This window comes from Squalius cephalus (assembly GCF_949319135.1).
Source record: "Squalius cephalus genome assembly, chromosome: 13".
In the NCBI taxonomy this organism is placed as follows: domain Eukaryota; kingdom Metazoa; phylum Chordata; class Actinopteri; order Cypriniformes; family Leuciscidae; genus Squalius; species Squalius cephalus.
The window spans coordinates 17,317,670-17,339,337 of NC_137134.1; the positions used below are offsets into that span (position 1 = coordinate 17,317,670).

General features: G+C 38.3%; 1 protein-coding gene across 3 annotated transcripts in view; it reads left to right on the forward strand.

Annotated features, from left to right (window-relative positions):
- The window catches only part of camsap2a (calmodulin regulated spectrin-associated protein family, member 2a), a 40,489-nt gene extending 20,042 nt beyond the window's left edge, over positions 1-20,447 (forward strand). For 2 of the 3 annotated variants that reach the window (XM_079890028.1, XM_079890030.1), the window contains 16 exons: positions 1,779-1,940; positions 2,562-2,645; positions 4,981-5,013; positions 5,391-5,532; positions 7,021-7,160; positions 11,563-11,653; positions 11,753-11,849; positions 11,972-12,009; positions 12,107-12,176; positions 12,267-14,292; positions 15,044-15,180; positions 15,263-15,483; positions 15,964-16,030; positions 16,820-16,938; positions 17,991-18,109; positions 18,188-20,447. In XM_079890028.1, the coding sequence (XP_079746154.1) occupies positions 1,779-1,940; positions 2,562-2,645; positions 4,981-5,013; positions 5,391-5,532; positions 7,021-7,160; positions 11,563-11,653; positions 11,753-11,849; positions 11,972-12,009; positions 12,107-12,176; positions 12,267-14,292; positions 15,044-15,180; positions 15,263-15,483; positions 15,964-16,030; positions 16,820-16,938; positions 17,991-18,109; positions 18,188-18,493 (3,852 nt within the window). In that variant the 3' untranslated portion in view covers positions 18,494-20,447. The remainder of the gene's footprint in view (positions 1-1,778; positions 1,941-2,561; positions 2,646-4,980; positions 5,014-5,390; positions 5,533-7,020; positions 7,161-11,562; positions 11,654-11,752; positions 11,850-11,971; positions 12,010-12,106; positions 12,177-12,266; positions 14,293-15,043; positions 15,181-15,262; positions 15,484-15,963; positions 16,031-16,819; positions 16,939-17,990; positions 18,110-18,187) is intronic. The other variant, XM_079890029.1, reaches the window with a different exon arrangement.
- Positions 20,448-21,668: the final 1,221 nt, after the last annotated feature.

Here is a 21,668-nt window from a genome sequence, read left to right on the forward strand (position 1 = left end):
GCCACATTTCAATTTGTGGTCGAGATGGGGGGTTCATTATTCATTTGCTTGTACCCAGAGGACATGGTGACCGTGGAGAAGATCCGTTGTTTTGCTTGTTTATTTTAAATGGATAAATTGAGGGCAATGTCGATAGTGTTATTAGACACTGTGAGTAAGCACACTTACCATCTTTACATCTTTATGTTACCGGTTCTCGCAAGTGCGTTCTTCTGCCGATGAGGACTAAGGACTGAGGAAAGATTTCTCCATGCAGATTTCTAGTTGGGTTGAAGTTGCTTCACATGGATTTGCTGCGCTGACCCGACAGGAAGCCGCTTGGTTTGAAAGTGACTTGCATCACTATCAATAGACAGTGGACTAGGGCTGCACAATATATCGAAATATCGCAAATGTATATATCGCAATATGCATATCGCAACAGCTTGCAATAATATGGGTCATGAACAAAAGATAAAGACAAAATCATTCACTGCTCTTGGCTGAATAACTTTTGTAGCTTTAATAATGTTCTGTTGTTAAATAAACATAATGTAGGCTTACCTGAAACCCTAAACCCCGTGGTTTTCACTGATGTTAAAGCTACACTGTGTAGGATTTTCTCCCATCTAGCGGTGAAATTGTTTATGACTACCAACTGAATGTTACTTTCTAGCCCCTCCCATTCCGAGGGCGTTTTGACTCCTACTGTGGCCGTATTATTTCAAATCTGCCGGCAGTCGCGAGTAATCTCCCCCTCGCATTCGTCACGGTGCCACTGAGTGTCAAAACGCGAAAGGCGAAGCTTGAATTTCCAGGTATGTCCCTCTTTGGCTAATGTATTTTCAAGATGGAGGCGCAACATGGCTGCCGCCATTTGAGCGATTCGCTCGTATGTATTCTAAACGGCAGATTCTACGCTTACGAGAATACTTGATTAGTTGGTAGAAGTAATTACACATTAATGAGCACATATCATTTTGAAAGAACAAAGTGTTTTTCACTAAGAATACACTTAAAAAATGACACAGTGTAGCTTTAAAATAACACTTCTTATGCTACAGTAAAACACTGCTGTTCACTTTCAGAAGTTGTAGGGATGTTTTCTTGTCAAAAAAAGAATGTGAAACACGTATGTAGGTTATATAATTTTAAAGATAATTTAAGTTTATTTTACATACTTTAAGCATTATCGTATCGAATATCGCATTATTTAATTAGATATCGCGTATCGCATTTTCTTCAATATCGTGCAGCCCTACAATGGACCTTTTTTGTCACAAAATGCCGCCGAAATGTTGTTAATGTGACGCACCTTTATGAGCTGGTACCTTAAAGTGAATCATAAACCTACAGCACAAGAAGTTTAGTTTCAATCCAGATCGAATGACTCATTCATTTAAGCGAATTAAAAACTCAGTGTAAGTTCGCTTCCCAAACCAGTGTCTCTAATGTGAATCAAACCATACAGATTACTCATTAAATACCACTAAGGAATCATTCAACTCTTTAGAATCTACATACCTGTCATTTTCACTCGTCATGTAAAGGATATTATATTAATAATGTTGAGAGAGGATGGGCCCCCAAGAAAGAGCAGGAGCGACTGTCCTATCTCAGGGAAGATTATCTCTAATTGGGTCGAGCAACAGGGGACGGATACTGTCGTTTCCAGGGCAACAAACTCCAGAGAGGAATGACTAGCTGCCAACTGAGAGAGGGACAATTGTCAGTATGTGTATTCGGGAGAATGGGCCTGTGTCAGTTTTTAACAATCTTTTATTGATTTTGGTTCACAGAGCGCCCACTTGGCCATGATCGACACGCTGATGATGGCATACACAGTGGAGACGGTGAGCGTGGAGAAGGTGATGGCGTGCATGCAGCAATACTCCACCGACTACCCAGACGGAGATGTGCCCTATGACACAGAGGATGCGGTCACCAGCTGGATGAATAAGGTCTTAATGTCCTAAACTTATCTATAACTGTGCCTGATCATCATCTTAATAATAACACAGTTGGAGTATTGTTGCATTTGAATACTGGCACACTGAATATTTCCTCATTGGCGCGTATCATTTCTGAGGGCATCTTTGAGTGTCGGTGACGGGACGACTCATGTTAACATTCCCTGTACAGGCAGCCTAAATCAAGACATTACCTCAAATGTACACACACATGCTAAACAGACCACGAGCAAACTATGAGAGACTGCAAGGACATTTCTCTTCCTTTTGTTGTTCTTATTGTTGATTTATGTTGCCATACACAATACAACATTTGAATATATACTACAAATCTACGACAATATCTCCATTTAATAATGCAATTATTAAACAATTACCCCAATTTACCCCAAATTATTGTTTACATTTTAATGATATCATTAATAATATAATATAATATAGGGATTCCTAAACTTTTTTGTCAGCTGAACACCTTTATAATACATATACATATTTACTTGAAGCACCCTGAGATTTTAAGTTAATATTTAAATAATTTAACAATCATTTATTTTCCGTTGTGTTTGTTTTGAAAACTAATATATAGAAGCTCAAGTTTTACTTATTTTCAAGGTGAACGAATACTTGAAGGAAATCGTAAGTCAGGAGCAAAGGAGGATGGAGGCGCAGAACGCAGAGCCGGTCGAGAATCCAAAGGTAAGTGTGCACTTCCTGTTCTTGCTGAAAACCAGCGATGATTCATGTCACTTTCATCTGTAGGAGGAAGATACAAAAAGTGCTAGACATAAGATGGATTTTTGTTATAATGAGCACTTGTACATCTCTGAAATCTGCTTAGAACAACGTTCTGCCAATCTTTTTTTTTATGCCTCAAAACTCACATGCTTGTACAGATTATTCTAGAATTCATGTATTCTGATACACTTGAATACGGTACTGTGGAATACAAGGTTAAATGACTTAAATACAATGTTGCTTCACAATATTGAACATAAAAAGAATGCAAATGATTTGTGAATACTCATTACCTAAATATTTGTTTTCATTAATGTTATCATACCAACATTTAGAGCCAAAACAAAATTAATATCTCAGTATTTTTTCAGCCTTTAAATGATATTTCGCTATATATCTTGTTTAATGGGCAAATTTATCTGCCCTGGATGTTTTTCGCTATAGTAATTTAAACAAATAATATTAATATATTTGTACATTTTTTTTACATTTAATTATATATATATATATATGACTTTTATATATGACTTATATATATATATATATTTATTTATTTATCCAAAAACATTATAAAGCAGTAAAAATGTCATGTCAGCACTTTAGACTTTTTTGACAATAATTATGTAAGGAATCTGTTGAATCAGTGTTTTGACTGTAAACTGATTCATTGAAATAGACCGTTTAAAAGACCGTTTAAAATTTGTGCAAATTAATCAAAAAGTCAAATTTTTCACTAAATATATATCATAAATATTCAAATATATTGTCAGACCAACAAATTACTATACTTAGGTATTTTAAACCACATGGATGGATGTTAGTCTGTTCAGATTTTATATAAAAGCTGCCTCAGGTTCTCCCGTGTAAGAGTTCGCAAAGTTGACCTGAGTTCACAGGACGTGACGGATATCATCAGTCGTGTTGTCGTGTTTTGTAACATGTTGCTGCGTGAGGGTAATTCTGACTTTGCTGAATCACAGTCCTGCGGCGTGCAGTGTCCCGATGTGGACGTTCTGCCAGGCTGATGTAAGAGCAAAATCTTTGCTGATTCATGTTTTAACGCTTCGCATTTCATCTTCCTGTCCCGCTTTGACAGTATATTTGGCGCACGCGGCGGGATGACGTCGGTCTCACCTGGTTTTACCTTCTCTCTGAGGGAATGCTACATTTATGTACACTGTGTCCTTGCTTAAACCAGAGACACTGCAAGCCTCCACTAACTTCCCAGTGCTACTTTTGCAGCATTTGGTTATTGTCCCCCTTAATTCCGTCTTTAATGTCATAATCTGACGTATGAAGTGCAGAGTCATCACACACATTGCTGTGCCGGGCGTCTGACAGAGTTCGGCCCACCCTGTCCTGAGGTCGTCTCTGGGCTAGGCATCTGACGCTAATGAGAGCAGTCAGTTCTCACAGGCGCTGCGCACTAGCATGTGTGTGTTTGAGAGGACACAATCAGTGCCGAGGAGGAATGTCAGGCGGTTACACAACACTATAAACATCCTGAAACAGCCAGCATGGCATGAAGCGCCCAGACTGACACACAAACACACCAGCGGATTGCACCTCTGCATACACATAGTATAGTATAGTATAGTATAGTATAATTCATTATATATACTATAGACTTGCCCTGTTTTTCTTTCTTTAAGGTCTCAAACTACACACTTGTTTCTAGACATAATCCCCTGGCATAAGACTAATCCTGTAACTTTGCAGACTTCTTAGGGCATCTTGGGTACTAAAAATGCATTCATATTGTGATTCACGGGGTTTAATGTCTCTTAGATCAGAGAGTATGAGTTTTGCTCTTCTTCAGTTTGAACCCCTAAAGATATTTTGCCGTGCTTTTGATGATACTGTTTTTCCCAGTCTTTTAAGTCTTAAAAAAGTAGAGAGAAGCTTAAAACTGAAAACTAAGAACATGGCGAGAACCAGTACACTGTGTCTTAACCAGCCGTGACAGCGACAAGCAAACCTTTTTTGGTCGTTTGATCTCTATCTATCTATCTATCTATCTATCTATCTATCTATCTATCTATCTATCTATCTATCTGTCTATCTGTCTATCTGTCTATCTGTCTGTCTGTCTTATTATTTGTGTTGTGAAAAAGTAAGTAAACCCCTCAAGTTTCAAGGGTTGCATTATTTGTCTGCTGATCTTGTTTGTAGTAATGAAGGGATCGTCACGGTTAATCTGATATGGGACGTAAACAGCTGATTGCGTTAAATAACCTCTGCTTGCTGATGTGACTGCTCTGTCTTTCTCTCTCATTCATTCTTTGACTGGCTGAAGTCTCCAACCAAGTGGTATATGAAGCTGGTTCCCGTAAGTGTAATTGTGAAATGCATTATTTCATCCAGGCTTTTTCCATCTCGTGGTCCCATCATGCTTTTGTTGCCATGACGACGCTTTCCCATTGTCTTCAGCTTCATTAACCACGCAATAAACTGTTGGCATAAACATATTTATATTAGGCTGCGTATAAAATAGATGTCATGTTGCCATGCAGGTATTTATTTTTCATTTAAATGTCACTTCTGTTAGTTAAAGTTCCCATCGCATGTTGTATTTTCAGTACTTTTCCATTCATTAGGAAATTGTTGAGTAGGCCATCATGAACTTTCAAATAAATGTTCAATGCCTGTGGTTTATCCGATTCATTTTACCTTACTGAGTCATTTGTGTATGTCTATTTGCTCCAGGCCCGTTATAGGAAGGAGCAGGCTCTGCCCAGGACGGTTCCCTGGATCCCCCCGGTGGACAACCTCCTGAAGGACAGCACAGATGGCTGTGCCCTCGCCGCCCTGCTGCACTTCTACTGCCCCGCCATCATCAGCCTCGGAGGTACGGCCACCTGCCAAAACACGCAACATTACTGTGCGCTAAATAATATGCAAGGTTCAGAGGGAATAGTGTGTGGAGGCTGTTGAAGACCATGGGTAAATCACATGTTCAATTCAATTCACATTTATTTATATAGCGTTTTTCACAATACATATTGTTTCAAAGCAGCTTCATTACAATTTAGAGTGATCTGTTATCAGAGGTAGCCGTGTCCAAGTTATATATTTCAGAAATGTACATATACAAATCACGCTGTTAGCATTTAACTGTGTATAATTTAGGGCAGAAACAATGAGCTCATTGGAGTAATGAATACTTGGATGACTAGGATATATAGAAAAATAATAATTACAATTATTAATATATAAAATTAACCCTATTTACTTTCTTATTAAATGTACATAGTCTATTATACACAGTAAGGATGCACCAGATATGCACAATTCAGGTTTAATTGCATATCATAAAAATGTAAATGGGGATGGATTATATATTTGTATTATAAAAAGTTTTATCACAATATTTTTTAAACATTATACGATAGACAAATATTTTTTCTACCACTGCATTAAAAAATACAATAATATTGTGTATTATTTTAAAATGTTTTATATTATAAAATAAAAATCATACCATTAATATAGTATTATATTCATTTTTTCTACAATTTTATTATTTAAATATCATGCATTATGCAATAGTCAAATGTATTATTTTTATATTATGAAATAAAACATTATAGTATTACTATAAATATATTATATACAAATATTATATATTTTCAGTTGTTGGAGCCCAGACAAATGCTTTTGTAAACATTTCATAACAAAACCATACAAACATTTAAATCTAGAAAAATACTGTGAAAAAATATAAATGTACTAATACTACATGTGTTAATAATATGTTGTTGTTGTTGTTGTTTAATTCAAAATATTATTTATAGTATAGGATTATATTATGTTTATATTTTTCACAATATTTTATTTGGATTACAATTTTCTATTTGCCATTTATTCTATTTATATTCTGTTTATTCTTTATGCAAGCGTTATTTACCACTAAATATTTCAGTTTCACTTTAAAATAAAAGTGTTTTGAATGTTGTTTTAACATGCTGTAAATCGATTTCAGCCATTTTACAAGTTTCACTGTGCTTTGAATTAGTGAATACAATAGTCTACAACTACTCGTTTAGAAATCCTGAACTTTTTTTGTGACTTTAATCATCTTGAATTTACTGTTAATCTAATCGCAGTGATGAAGAGGACTAGAACTGTTTCTCCACCTAGCTGTGAAATCAAATGATGGACGCAATTAGATTTATCTCCAAAGGCTGAATCACATGACTGTCATTTAGACTCCATGATTAATGGGCCTCTCTGTGATTGGTTGAGCCCTTGGAGAATCTGACAAATAGGCCAGATGATCTGTCTCATTGAGGAGTGCCTGGTTAATGTAGCACTTTGAATTGTTTTTGATTTACAGACATTTTTCTGAAGGAAACCATGTCACTGGCAGACAGTCTGTACAACCTTAAGCTCATCCAGGACTTCTGCAAGGAGCATTTGAACCACTGCTGCCACTTCAATCTGGAGGACATGCTCTACGCTCATTCTTCCATCAAAGTAAGTCTTCAGAGACAAATTACATCCAGATTTGGTTTCAGTTAGGGAGCGTTTTACACCCTGATGCCATAGTAGAAGTTCATTGCCTTCAAATTTCACTGGTTGATATGTTACAACTGCGGGTCCAAGTTTGTCAAATTTCTTAGGGCACAACATATGTGATTGGTGGGATGCTGTTATTTTGAGCCTTTTTAGCAATAGCGCAAGTGCCACCCGTGGGAGTTGGCTTTATTCCTGTTTAAAACCCAAAAGCATAAGGCGTGCCTTTAAACGGTGGTGCTTAAACAAGCCTCCCTATGGAGGAAGATTCTCTAAAGACTAGTGCTATTGACTAAAAGAGCAACAAAATCACATAAAAAAAAAAATAGGAAGTAGAGATGTACCAATACATATTTTTAAACAACTCAGTTACACATAAGGTAGTTATAAACACTTGTCTTCATGACTAATGTATTCAAGCATACATATCATTAGCAGTAAATAAGCTCTCCTCTAGTGTTTTTATATAGCAAGCTAACGAACTGTGAAAATCGGATAACTTTTCTGAGGTAAATGCAACTTTAAGTGACACATTGTTTACAAGCATGTCTTTCCGCGTTTAAGACACTGATTAAGCGATTACATGAGACGTGATTTATTTTGGTAAGTTGTACTGTGTCTTTCAACATACCTTATGATGTTCATGCATTGTTTTTTTTTAGCTATATTAAAGTAGAAGAAATGACTCCCCGATCTGTCATGTCCCATTTAAGAAAGTCAAAACACCATTTATTATTTGAATGTCCTGATAAAATGGACAGAATTTGAAAGCTGAAGCTTTGTTTATTATCAGAAGTAACAAAGCACAAAGCTCTTTGCGATTGTTGGATGGGAGGCATGCTACAAATAATGTTTAGTGTAGGGAAAAACTGCAGATCTGGCAACCCTGGCTTTTTTTTTTTTACTGTAAATGCGTTATTGTCGCGTTAACTTGCCCTAAATTCAACACAAGAGAGATTTTCTTCACACACTGTATCAGTTGCAGTCTGAACACATTTTTCTGCCCCCTTTTGATTGACAGGATATAATCGGCCCGGCTCATTGATTAGTGAAAATAATTGCTTTAACCGATACCGTTTATTGGCTGATACATTGGTGAATCTCTAATAGGAAGAATGGTTTTTTTGATAAGCTAAGCCAAAGAAGCCTAGAACATGTTTTTGCTTTTATAATGTACCTTTCCAGTCCCTCCAGGATTTCACGATTTTTTTGTGTGATTTTTGCGATCAAAATGACTGATTTTGTGGTGGTAATTTCCAGAAATTTGCGAAAAAATTTGCGATTTTTATATTTTATAATTAGGACATCACATTTACCATAAAAGTATTATGTCAGATGCACAATAGTCATACATGACATAAATCACAAACAAAATGCATAAAGCTTGTTTATTTTGGTCTAATCAAATTCTCATCAAATTAACTTTTAAAACAACCTATGGGCCCAACCAGGAACATCCAAGAAATGATTTAAATAATCAAGTAAACACTCAGTAATGAAATAAGAACACAGGAACAAATAACAAAAAGAAACAAAACAGGGCAAATAAATACAAGGATACAGTTACAAACAGTGGATAATTTAGTTTTTTATTTTTTTTTTGTGCTGTAGCTATTGTTGTTGCTTGATTAACATTAACAACACTGACAACAGCAGGTAAATTAGGTTACTGTCACTTTAAGACCTACTGCAGTAATGACAAACGTCCCAATCAGTTATTACAGATAGTTTTACGTAAATACTCGCCAAGATGAATATTTTTAAGTAATTGTTGCTATGTGTATTTGTTCAAGCGCTATAAAGAGAATTTACGCTGACAGGCGGTGACACGCAGTCAGACACACACACGCACACACACACACACACACACACACACACACACTGCAGTCAGGCAGTCACTCGGTCAACACAAAACAATTTACCCCCACTCTCGTGCATGCTCTCGTGCAATATATCAGGATATTGCTTAGCCCGCTCCTTGGCGCTTATGTGAGAGGGCAGGTGAGAAATTTTCTTTCGCCATGTTTCTGACAGACCGCTCACAGACATCACGCGTGCGCAACATATGTATCCACGTAAAATGCATTGAAACTTTAATTAAACTAGAGATTTTTCAATTGGGTGATTATAATTTAATGTTGTGAGGTCTTTTTCATTTTTGTGATTATTTTGCGGTTAAATTAGGAATTATGCAGGATCGCAAAAAAATGCGACAATTTGTTGATTTTGCGTTGTATTCAGCGATCGCGGAATCGCGAAAAACTGGAGGGACTGCCTTTCTATGAGATTTTCATCTTAAAATATTATTTAAAAAATAGAAAAAACTTGTGTTGCAAGCTACACACATCAAACTGGAGATTTTTACCTTCAGACTACTAAAATAAAACAGACTCTCTAGACTTTCTCGATGAGATCAGATGGAAGGGAAGACCAGTTTTTTTCTTTCCTAATGTTATGTTGTCATGTCTTTGATCTTGTTCCTCTCTGGTCTGGACTCTAGACTGGATAGAAAGAACATCTGCAGCCAAGATTTTCAGTCGTGGATACCGAGAAGCCTTTGGGGTTTTTTTGCATTAAAAATGTATGATTTTTCTGCCGGTAGTGTTGAAATCCATAAGATGAAACGGTTGTGGGTATTGAAAGAGAATGATGAGATATAGGCAATTTTTGGTAAGGCAGTCATTTGGATTTAAACCTCGCCACACTTACTAAACCATAAAGAGGTTAGGAACTCCTAAACAGAGAGCAATGCTACTGGAATCAACGCCCCACCTGTTTTTTGTTTAAACTGTAGTTCCACAAATGGTAGCAAAATCTCACACTGTGTTGGGTTTTATTTGCACCTAACAGCCTCTGTTTAGAGGACATGATCAGCGTCTGATACAGTGCCAGACTTCAGAGCTGGATCTCAGAGATGTGAGTGGAATTGAGAGCAGGTCACGGAGCTGTAACCTTGACCCAGTTTCTTGTCAGTACTCTAATCCCAGCTGCTTCCTTTAGTTGAAATGTTCAGTGCGGTTTGCACGTGTGCTTCATGTAGTGCTCCTGCAGAAGATGCCGGTTTGAATCTGGAATGTATTGTGATCTGATCGCATTCATTTCTTTATCCTCTCAACTGTAGAGTAAAAAGATGTTATATGTATATTTCTAATTAAATAATTTAATTACATCAAAAAATTTATATTATTAGTATTAGCATTTTTAATTGATTGACCGCACTAAAGATTATTTTCCATTCCGTTATTAAGAAATTTGTATTTGTGTCAGGAAGCATTATTCAGGTTTTTACATATTATTTTTTTACAATTAATTGTACTAAATTAACACTTTAAATCGGCCTCCCTAATTAAAAGCAACATTTACGTCCCCTAAAACAATAGATAAGCCTTCTAATAATATGTTCACACTTTATGTGTGAATAAGTAGGTGGACAGGCAGATTGGGGAGAGGACGCGTGTGCCAAATACCATCTGGGTATGGACACGCGGACACTCTTTCAGCCTCTCCATACAAATGTTACCAGTGGACCCCTTTATTTATTTGTTTAGTTATTGCCAATAGTGCTGGTAGATGATGTATTATGGCAATGCATAAAATCAATGAGGTTGTGTATGAGAAAATATATAAATTTCACTTTAGAGGATATTTGAATAATTTGACAATGGGTGGCGTTGTTTTTGTTAATTTGCTAGCAAGTGACTTTAATTTTATTATATTATTAAAGTCAGTTAACAAATGATGCCGTGGATTGCTTTAATCATTTGGTTATATGGAATAGATGTGGTTTAGTGCTACTCGAGCCTATAAAGAGAGCAAGGACTCTTTGTTGAAAGTCAATTAAAATGCTGAGGTAATGTCTTCTGGGAGTGGCCTCAGATAATTGCTGCTGTTACCCTGTGCCTTTTAACTGCTAGGTACAATTTCTGCTGAGTGGGAATAGTGTATCAGAGGCATTTTTCATCATGTCAGGTACCCTCGATGAATTCAAGGTCATGAATTCTGTAGTCTTGGTGCAAAGATGTTGGTCATAACACAAAAAGATTGTGCTATTAGATGAATAGAATTTGCTATTAAGCAAAAACAAAGCTATGTAAACCATACATTATGTAATTCCTTAACATTCCTCATATATAAGCTATACAATTAAATTGGAAGGAAAAGGATGTTCTTGTCTCCAGGTGGTGTCTGTTCATGAACTAACAGGATTTAGAGAAATGCAGAGACATCTTGTGGGAGAGGAGGAATATTGCATGTACTAGTTTTATACAAGCGTATTATATTAGGGGACACCTTGCAAAGTTCTCCTTGTAATTGTATATATATATGAAATAATAAAGCTATTGTTCTTTTTTTTTTTTACCAGAATAACTATCTTGTGTTCATGGCTGAGCTCTTCTGGTGGTTTGAGGTTGTTAAGCCGCCATTTGTTGAACCTCAGGTGTTGGACACTGAAGGTAAGCTAAACTTATAACAATGTTTTTCACAGAAATATTACATATTTGTATTTGTCATATTACATTTGGATACTGACACATTTGTCATGTGATTTATAGCACCAGCCCCTTCACTGAAAAATCTGCCGTCTGTGCCCATCTCAAAAGTCACAAAGCGAAGTTTCATGGAAAGACCTCCTAGTCCAGACAGACCAAGGTATATAAAAAATATCTTTAATGGAAAAATTCCCCCTCCTGCTTTTTACTTTGTTTGTAGATACTGAAAATCAAATGTAAAATTACATTGATATTTCTATTTTTTTATTTTTTATGTTTAAGTCTCCCCCTCCGACCTCAACCACAGACTTCAGGCTCAGGTAAAGTTCAGTCTAAAGTCTAACAAAGTGTTTTATGACAAAATATAAGTACTAAATGCACCCAGTGCTTTATAATTTATATATGTTTGTTATACAGGTGAGATCAGGCGATCAACATCAATGTCATTTGTGGACAGCTTCATGGGTACTTGGCCCAAGGAGAAAAAGTAAGTGCAATTTCATCTCATTATTGAGACTTTAAGCCATAGAGTGTAAAACTACATGCCACTGGATACTATCCTGTCTTCTTTCTGCAGGTCTGCTGCTCAGGGTGTGTCCTTTGAAATCCCATTTGATAAAGAGTGCACCAATCAAACACCTACTGGCCGAGGAATGACTCGGTCTGCCAGCACTGAAGGTTTTGGTTTCAAGATGCCCCACGGAACAAGGGGCATCAAGAGAAACCTGTCCTTTCAGCCTATCAATGGCAAGAACATGGGCATTGAGGAGGAAGGCTGTCCTGACAGCCAGTCAGGAAATCATAACAGCCGTCTAAATGGCTCAGGGCCACCTAGCATCGAAGAGGCCCTTGAGATCATCCACAACTCAGAGAAGCAATCACAGAGCCCCAGGTCCCATGCGGCCGGTGAGGGCTTCTTTCTTCACCTGCAGAGTAAAAGTGAACCGAACCCCAACGCAAAGGATGGCGAGCTAGACTCAGTTTCAGAATCATTCAAAGGGGTTGCTAGCTCATCCACCACTGAAGTAGACACCGGCATCCATGTGCGGACGGAGGACATCCAAGAGACATTAGATGAGGACTCATCGCTTAGGGATTGTACTGTCAGCATGGAGCTTGACACAGATCAAGACTTTGAGGCAAAAGCTTGCCATAGCCAAGGCTCTACTAGCCCATGTCCCAGCAGCCTTAGCGCCAAATCCCCTGCCGGAAGTATCCCAACCCCTGCTTTTACACCTGGGATTAAGATGACCAGCTTTGCTGAGCAGAAATTCCGTAAACTGAATCCAAACGGGGAGGGCAAAGGTGGTGCTTCCCAAGGCACAACACCAGATGGTTCAGATCTCGGCATTCCTCACTCTGTCTCCTGGGCCCCTTCGCCTGATATCAGCCCTGCACATCAGCCATCCAAGGACCCAGCCCAGACCATGGCTGCAGAAATGGTGCAACTGCGCATGAGACTTGAGGAGAAGCGTCGGGCCATTGAAGCCCAGAAGAAGAAAGTGGAGGCGGCCTTTACCCGACACCGTCAAAAGATGGGACGCAGTGCTTTCCTCACAGTTGTCAAGAGGAAAGGAGTAGATGGCACCTCACCATCTCAGGAGAACACTCCCAGCTCAAAGGGAAGAAAGACGCCGGCGGAGACACCCCAACCTGACAAGTCTCCGCAGAAGTCTGCGGGTGAGGATGGCACATGCGAGGCGGACCTGATGGAATATACACGCTCCATTGATAAGCTCAATTCGTCCCTGAGCTTCTTGCAGACTGAGATGCAGCGACTGGCCCAGCAGCAGGAGGTAATTATGCAGATGCGAGAGCAACAGGCATGGGTTGTTTTACCACCTCAACCTTCGCCACAAAAGCAGGTACGAGAGCTCAGAGGGAGTGGGGCACGCTCTTCTGGGTCTCCCTCACCCGCAGATTCCCCTAGAGCTACACACCATTCCCCTACAAACCTTAAGAGGAAGTCCGCTTCTTTCCATTCCAAGACGCCAAGGACACCCAGACCCAATGAGCTAAAGATCACTCCCTTCAACCGAGTTTTAAACGTTCCACAGTCAGTGGACAGCATCCCACGCCTCAGGAGGTTCTCCCCTTCTCAGCCCATGTCCTGCTCGTTTACTTATTTGGGAAGTGCGAAGAAACCACCATCAGGAGCTGAAACCACAGACAAGGACATTGAACAAGGCCTTGAGTCATTGTCTATTGAATGTTCTTATGGTACTAACACCTCCCCAACCAAAGAAACCCAACAGGCAGTAACCGAAGACACTGACTTGAGTGCTAAAGAGCCAGAAGATAAGGGAGGGAAGAACAAACCAACAGAAGAAAGGGAATATCTGAAGAAGTCAACAGATGAGTTTAAACCAGCAATGGAATCTAGTGTGTCAGAAGTCTTGTCGCAGATCGTAATGGAGACCGTTATTGTCACTCCCACTGAGCCATTTGACATTGCCCATCAGACCAACAAAAATTTGATTGAGGTTCCACTGTCTGTTCTCAAGCCCCTGGATGGACAAGCATTAGAAGAGGAAGGTGAAAGGGAGACTTCAGGGGAGAATCAGGACGATGAGCAGAAAATGTGCCGTGGATTCTTCTTCAAGGTAGATTTAAATGTCAAAGGATCCTGTAGATAAAGAAAGCTTGGAAATTAAATCCTCCAGTACCACAATTTGTGAATACTTAGTGGTGAACGTCACTACTGCTATTGCTTACTGTTAGTGATTAGAATGTGAGTTAAAGTTTTAATTCTTGTTCTTGCGTATCTTTAAAAAATCATGAACGATACTTCAAATTATGTTTGTTGAGGATATCGCTTTTCTAGACTTTGGGATAGGATATGTCCTGGACCATTAAGCAACCACCTAACAATGGGCTAAAACAATATAGAACACCTTATCAACCAGCTAACAATGCCCTAACAACTATCCAGAAGACTTTAGCATTGGGGTGGCAAGCACCAGTCACATTTTATAAAGAAACTTTAAAAAATCGTGTTGTTTTAGCTGTTAAAGGCCATAGTTAGTACCCGAAATGGCGTATTACCATAGCTTTAGTTTGGGAAAATGCTGTGGTGTGACTAATATCTGAAATGTTCTTAGTGTGTACAGTCGCAGAAGGAGGTTAGCTTGGGACAGATCACTGGAAAACGCAGCTGTTGGATCTAGGTCAAGAAATGGAGGGGAAATTAATCATTTATTTTATGATGTTAGAATTCTGCAGGGAGTCTAAGCAGTGTAGCGTATATCTGGTTTATTCAGACTGGTCATATCAACATCAGTATACTGCCTTCAGATACACCTGGACATAAAAAGATATTAACAGAGATTCTTGATAATGTGCTTATTTTTTCAGGATGACATGAAAGGAGAGGACAGCATGGCCGTGAAACGAGCCGCACTTCTGGAGAAAAGGCTGAGAAGAGAACGGGAGAGCCAGCAGAGGAAACAACAGCTGGAGGTGGAGCTTGAGCAAAAGAAAGAGGAGGCCAGGTAACAGCCAGCCCATCTGTCAATCACCAAGACTAAACTTCTCCCCCTGATTCTTAAATCAAATATCGGTCTCTTTCCATAGGCTGAAAGCAGAGGAAGACCGCACAAAGAAGGAAGAAGACAAAGCCCGGCGGGAATTTATCAAGCAGGAGTACCTGAGGAGAAAACAGCTGAAACTTATGGAGGACATGGACACGCTTGTCAAACCACGGCCTGCGGGGGCCAAGCAGAGGAAACCAAGGCCCAAGTCTATCCACAGAGATGTGATGGAGTCCCCCAGGACTCCTGTCAGGGCCACGGCAGGTAAAGGGCGAGCGCCCCCTACTGGCGAAGCCCGGCACTGTATGCTTTGTGCTACTCTCAGCCTTTCCCTGTCCAGCTCACTGCATCCCTCTTCTAACAAGTACTATAACACTTGCTCTAAATATCTATTCTAACCAATTTAATCATTTTCTAACTAATGTAACTAAGTGGTTGAACTGAAGTGGTTGAGTGATTTAAGCATTCTTTCAAATTGTTTTGTACCAATTATTTGGACACATCCTACTGTACAAGGCAGATTTAAAGTAAATGTTACAGCTCCTTCATGAATACAATATATATAACGTCTTTTTGTTTAGACAGTTTGAAGGAGTTGGAGAGGCCATTTATCAACATCATTACAGAGAGCTGTACTGTTATGAGGGTAACACAAAGTTTGGCGGGCTTGCTGTTGTCTTGTGTAACTGTGGGACCTGTCCCGTTTTCTGTTGCATCCAGGTTCACGACCTCGTGTTTTTTCAGTGTCCAGCCTGTCTCTGGCGTCTCTTGGAGATAATGACAGTGTCAGCTCGGATAAGAAAACACCCAGGTAAGAGGCGCTTTAAGCAGTCAACTGAATGAGAAAATGTTTATTTCCTTGTTTCCTTTATTGCACAATACTAACCCAGTATCCTTTGAATTCTCTGTATTTTTCCTTCGTATTCTTGAATGTTCTTGCTTCTTAGAAGCTATAGCTTAGCATCTGGCAGTCTTTTCTTCTTTTTGAGCTCTCCTCGTGTGAGAAATAGAAGGTCAGTCTTGGTTGGATAAGACTCTTTATGCATTCATCTTCTGTTCTTGAAGAACATCCTGTTTTGCTATGAGCTTGGCAGAAACACGAGGAATGATCCCCAGTCTTTGAACAATAAAGATGGCTATTATAGTTCACCCATCACAGCTTTTTTTGTTTTATTTTGTCATTATTAAACAAGCATTGGTTGAAGGTCACTAAGCCTCACACTTGGCATTGAATGGCAATGAAACCGCAAAAACACTACAATAAAGATCTGCACTTCACACTTTTGCAAGAGACTTATTTAGAGGCTTCAGTAATGTTATCTAAAAATAATACATGTTCATGATCTTAATGTACATTTAATATTCGGTTGCTTTCTGAAATACGTCACCTTTTAGTATTTTATGTTTGTTGTTTCATTTGATGCTTATGACAATGAAATATAAATAAATACATAAGATAAAAACACAATGTTATGATTAATTCAGTCACTAAGACCTCACTGCCTGATTTTGCATGAGAGCAGGAGTTGTTAGTAGGTGTATCAGCATTGTTCCTATCAGAGTTGCAGTTCGCAGGACTCAGTTTATCATGTCATCCCAGTAGGCCTGATTCAGCAGACGGGTGCCTGTCGCCCACTCGCTCCAGCAGTCGTAACGGAGAGAAAGACTGGGAGAATGGTTCCACCACATCCTCACTGACATCCAACACGGAATATACAGGTTAAAATTCTAAAGCTGCAGCTCCACCTCCAGTCCACTAGAGGGAGCTATAGTATAATAGTTCTGCTAGTTCAACATCTAAGCTTTTCTAAATGACCAAACATTTGGGCTGCATCTGAAATCGCATACTCTTTTGAGGAGGTACATTTTTGAATAATTAATTCAGAACCACTAAAAAAAGTATGTTCTATATAGTATGAATGTATAGTATATATATAGTACTTTTTCCCAACTCTTTTTTATGAGTACTGTAAATTCGGACATACTTTGTCACATCAAAGCCCGTCTACGGAAAGCCTGTTCACTCCAACGCCCTATTAAGTCCTATTGGTTGTAGTTCCAATCAGAGTTCCACTGGGGGCGCTCGGCATGAGTGCAAAATGAATGGGAGTCAATGGGGCTAGACGGCTAAATTTGTCTCCCTCACCCGATTGCCGTTGAGAAATCTCAGATTTGATTGTAGGTTTTGCAAGTTCAACATAGGTTATAGATCGAAAGTTGAATGAACAAGTCCTTATTTCTTTTCGATTTCTTACAGGTTGAGTTGTCGTTGCCCATAACACGCTAGCATTCTGACGTCATTGATATTTTGAAAGACTTTTTAAAGCAAATAAGAGACTCTAAAAAATCTAACACCAAGCAATGTGTAATTTCTTTGCATCCCTTTTCGAAAACAACATTCAAATTACTAGACAAAAAATTATATCCTAAGAAAAGTGGATTTTGAGCGGTATAGCTCCATAGACCTCCATTCATTCTGCACTCGTCATGTGAGCGCCCTCATATGGAACAAGAGTGGAACTGCAACCGGAAGTTTATTGAGTGGCACTTCTCCCCTCATTAGACTTTCTCTGGTCACATGCTGTTTTTTTCCAACTATATAGTAGGGAAGTATGCGATTTCTTACATTCTGTATAAAACATGCTCAGAACTTCGGGTGATGGCTCCATCTAGAGGACTGGAGGGTCAACAGCAGACTCAGCTGGTACAATGACTTATTAAATTATTAAACTATGACATTGCATAATGCACCCTCTATATTTTTGCTGCAGGTCCTAAATTATATAAAGAGCCCAGCGCAAAGTCAAATAAGCATATAATTCAGAATGCTTTGGCACATTGCTGTTTGGCTGGCAAAGTCAATGAGGGACAGAAAAACAAGATTTTGGAGGTAAGCATGTCTGTTCATTTTCATTACATTTATATTATATTTTAAGTTTTATTCATTATATTTGTTTGTTTTCTCAAGGAAATGGAGAAGTCAGGGGCCAACAACTTCCTGGTCCTGTTCCGGGATTCTGGCTGCCAGTTTCGCTCTCTCTACACGTACTGCCCCGAGATGGAGGAAATCAACAAGTTGGCCGGCATCGGTCCTAAAACCATCTCGCGCAAGATGATCGACGGCCTCTACAAGTACAACTCGGACAGGAAGCAGTTCAGCCAAATTCCAGCCAAGACCATGTCTGCAAGTGTCGACGCCATCACTATCCACAGCCACTTGTGGCAGACCAAAAAACCAGGAACACCGAAGAAAGTAGCGGCCGTAAAGTCCTAGTGTCTCTCCACGTCGGATGTACGCGATCTCAATGCACTTGTTTGTACATATTCGAATCCTACAACACTTTTTACACTCTTCCGTCAGTTCGGACACACAAGTTTGCGAAAATTATGCACAACTGGAATGTAAAACTCTACGGGGTGGCAAATCATGTGTCTAACACCCAAGACTTTCTGATTCAAGCTGTTTTACTGCACCGTGTACGTGTCGTTTTTATTTAAATGTGCCAAAATAATGAAAAGGATGACCTGTTATTTTAATTTGGTACACTAAAGCACTGAATGTTCTTAGTTTGTACAGAAATCTCGCACATATGTTGACGTGTGGCCTTTTTTGTCTATATTTTAAATCTTGTTTTTATTTGATTTATTTTTTACGACTGTCCTGATATGATTGTACGGCTGCTTATGGAAAGGTTCTCACATGCGTAGCTTGTGATTATTACAGTTTAGTACTGCAAGGGAATCCTGTCATATCTAGTATTCATTAACCAGTGTGCTAATGTGCAGTGAGTGGTATTGTTTGCAGGCCGAACCCACTTTTGATGGGTTTTTCAACATTATCTGATGGCATTGATTCACAGCAGGATTGTGAATTCATTTCATTTGGTTCCTGTAGGTGTAATTGCTTTTATATATATATATTTGGGGGGGGGGGAATGTTCAAATGACCGACTGAAGGAAATGTTCAGCATAATGATCAATTTAATCAATATTTATATTTCATAAAAGGTCTTAAATAAGACTAGGGGTTCAAATCCAAACCTTTGTTGTGTACATTTTTTTTATTGTTGGTGCGATTAAAAAAATCAGGCGGATTATGGTGGACTGAATTGTTTCAACGATATTTCCATGGATTAAGATATGCTGGAGTAATAACCATTTTCAAAATACTTTTGTACTGTTATGTATGCTTGTGGTGACTGATCTGAAAAATGTTCCCTGTCGTCACGCAGAACTATTAAAAGCAGTTTACCAAATGATATTTTACCGGATTGTTGGAGACATTTCCGTGTTTTGTGACTGAGGACTAAATCATTTGAGTGGTAAATTATTTAAAATAAGTCATGACTTGTTGAAGAGGTCAAAACATGCCACATTTTGTACGTCTGGAGTCTGTGTGGCATTTTAAAATGTTATGAATCTCAGTCTGTTAGGATTCCCCTGTAAGGTGCGATCATATTAGCGAAAATTTGGGAAAAATTTGCTAATGTGAAATTTAAAAAAAAAAAAGTACATTGTCAATAGTGTAGTGATGCATGAAGCACAGCTCACAACGGTGTCGCTTTCAAACCAAGCAGCTTTCTGTTGGTCAAAGCGGCGAATTTGCGCGAGCATCTCTGCATGCGGGCATCTTTGCGAAATTACCAATCGCGCAAATACCTATTGAAATGATACGATTTCAACAGAGAAAATTTGTCGAACAAGGATAGCTAAATGTGACCGCATCTTCAATCCTCAAAAGACAAAATGTGGCTGTATACGGGTAGAGGCTTTTGTTGCCTGATTGAAAAACAACAGCCTTCCTTTTGTTTGAGTAGGAATTGTAAAAATTGTCATTATTTTTGGTGATTGACTCTTGAAACATAAACATGCACACCTGTTCTCACATACAAACATCTACTGAGTAGTTCGAGTGACGTGTCTGTGTTTGGAATGGAAATAATGCGCACAGCCTTTAATTCAGAGTAGCCTGTTAGGACGCCATCTTTAATCCGTTAGAAAAGGTAGCCTACCTAGGAAATGGAATTATTATTTGGCCATTTCGGGCCAAACGGGGGTTATTTAACTGTAAATGAGCACGATAGAAAACTGTACAGTGTGTGTTCTCTGATCTCTCCAGCACGTCTCTCTCTTTTATTTTCTTTCAGGCGCTGTGCTATCATATTGTTCAAATAACTTGTTCTTTAATAATGTTCTTTGCATTCAATAAATTTCGCATGGCCTCATTTTGCAGCTTGCTGATTGTTCTTTAACACTGTATATTAAACTGCATACTAAAATTGTTGTAATGCACACTTAAGTACTAGTAGTAGGCTTCAGTGCAAGAATAATGATACAAGAAATTATTTTAATAATTTAAGGTTTCTAGTACTCAAAAGTGCCTCTAATTAAATAATCACTCTTGAATATTCATGACCATATGTCCTGTCAAGCGAAAATATGTCTAAAAAAAAAAATCCTGCAAGTCCATTCGAAAAGTGTTGACGTAAACAAAGGTAAATTTTGTGTTGTTTTTGGAGGCAACGTTGTACATTTTTAGTACGTTTTCATGAACATTTAACACTTAATCCATTAATATTGATGTAACAAGTATGACATTACAAGTAACATGCATTACAAAATCAGATTACTTTTTTGATGTTACGAGTAGTAACGCATTAAAAGTAACATGCATAATGTAATCAGATTACTTTTTGATGTAACAAGCAATGCATTACAAATCACATGCATTACATAATCAGATTAATTTGTTGATGTAACGAACAATGCGTTACAAGTAACATGCATTACATAATCAGATTACTTTTTTGATGTTACGAGTTAATGCATTAAAAGTAGCATGCATAATGTAATCAGATTACTTTTTGATGTAACAAGCAATGCATTACAAATCACATGCATTACATAATCAGATTACTTTTTTTGATGTTACAAGTAGTAACGCATTAAAAGTAACATGCATAACGTAATCAAATTACATTTTTGATGTAACAAGCAACACATTACAAGTAACATGCATTACATAATCAGATTACTTTTTGATGTTACAAGTGGTAAAGCATTAAAAGTAACATGCATTACGTAATCAGATTACTTTTTTGATGTAGCTGCAAATTACATTCTAATAACACAAATACATTTATTTACAACCAAAAAAGTTACAGCAGATGAAGTATTTTCAAAAACAACAGTCACAGTAATAGTATGATGTGTAGCTAAAATAGCAAGTGATGCATGATGATTAATCAGAATTTCCTCCCAATCTAAAATAAATACTTGAAAATTGAACAATGATATGACTTATAAGATGCAACTTGATGTTACAGCATTTTTTATTTATTTTATTACCAGCAAGAGTCTCCTATGATAGATGGATGGCAGTTGCCACTTTTGGCAGTGTATAGGAATAACGCACTAGTGGTTTATGTGCAACTGTGCAATCAAAACCC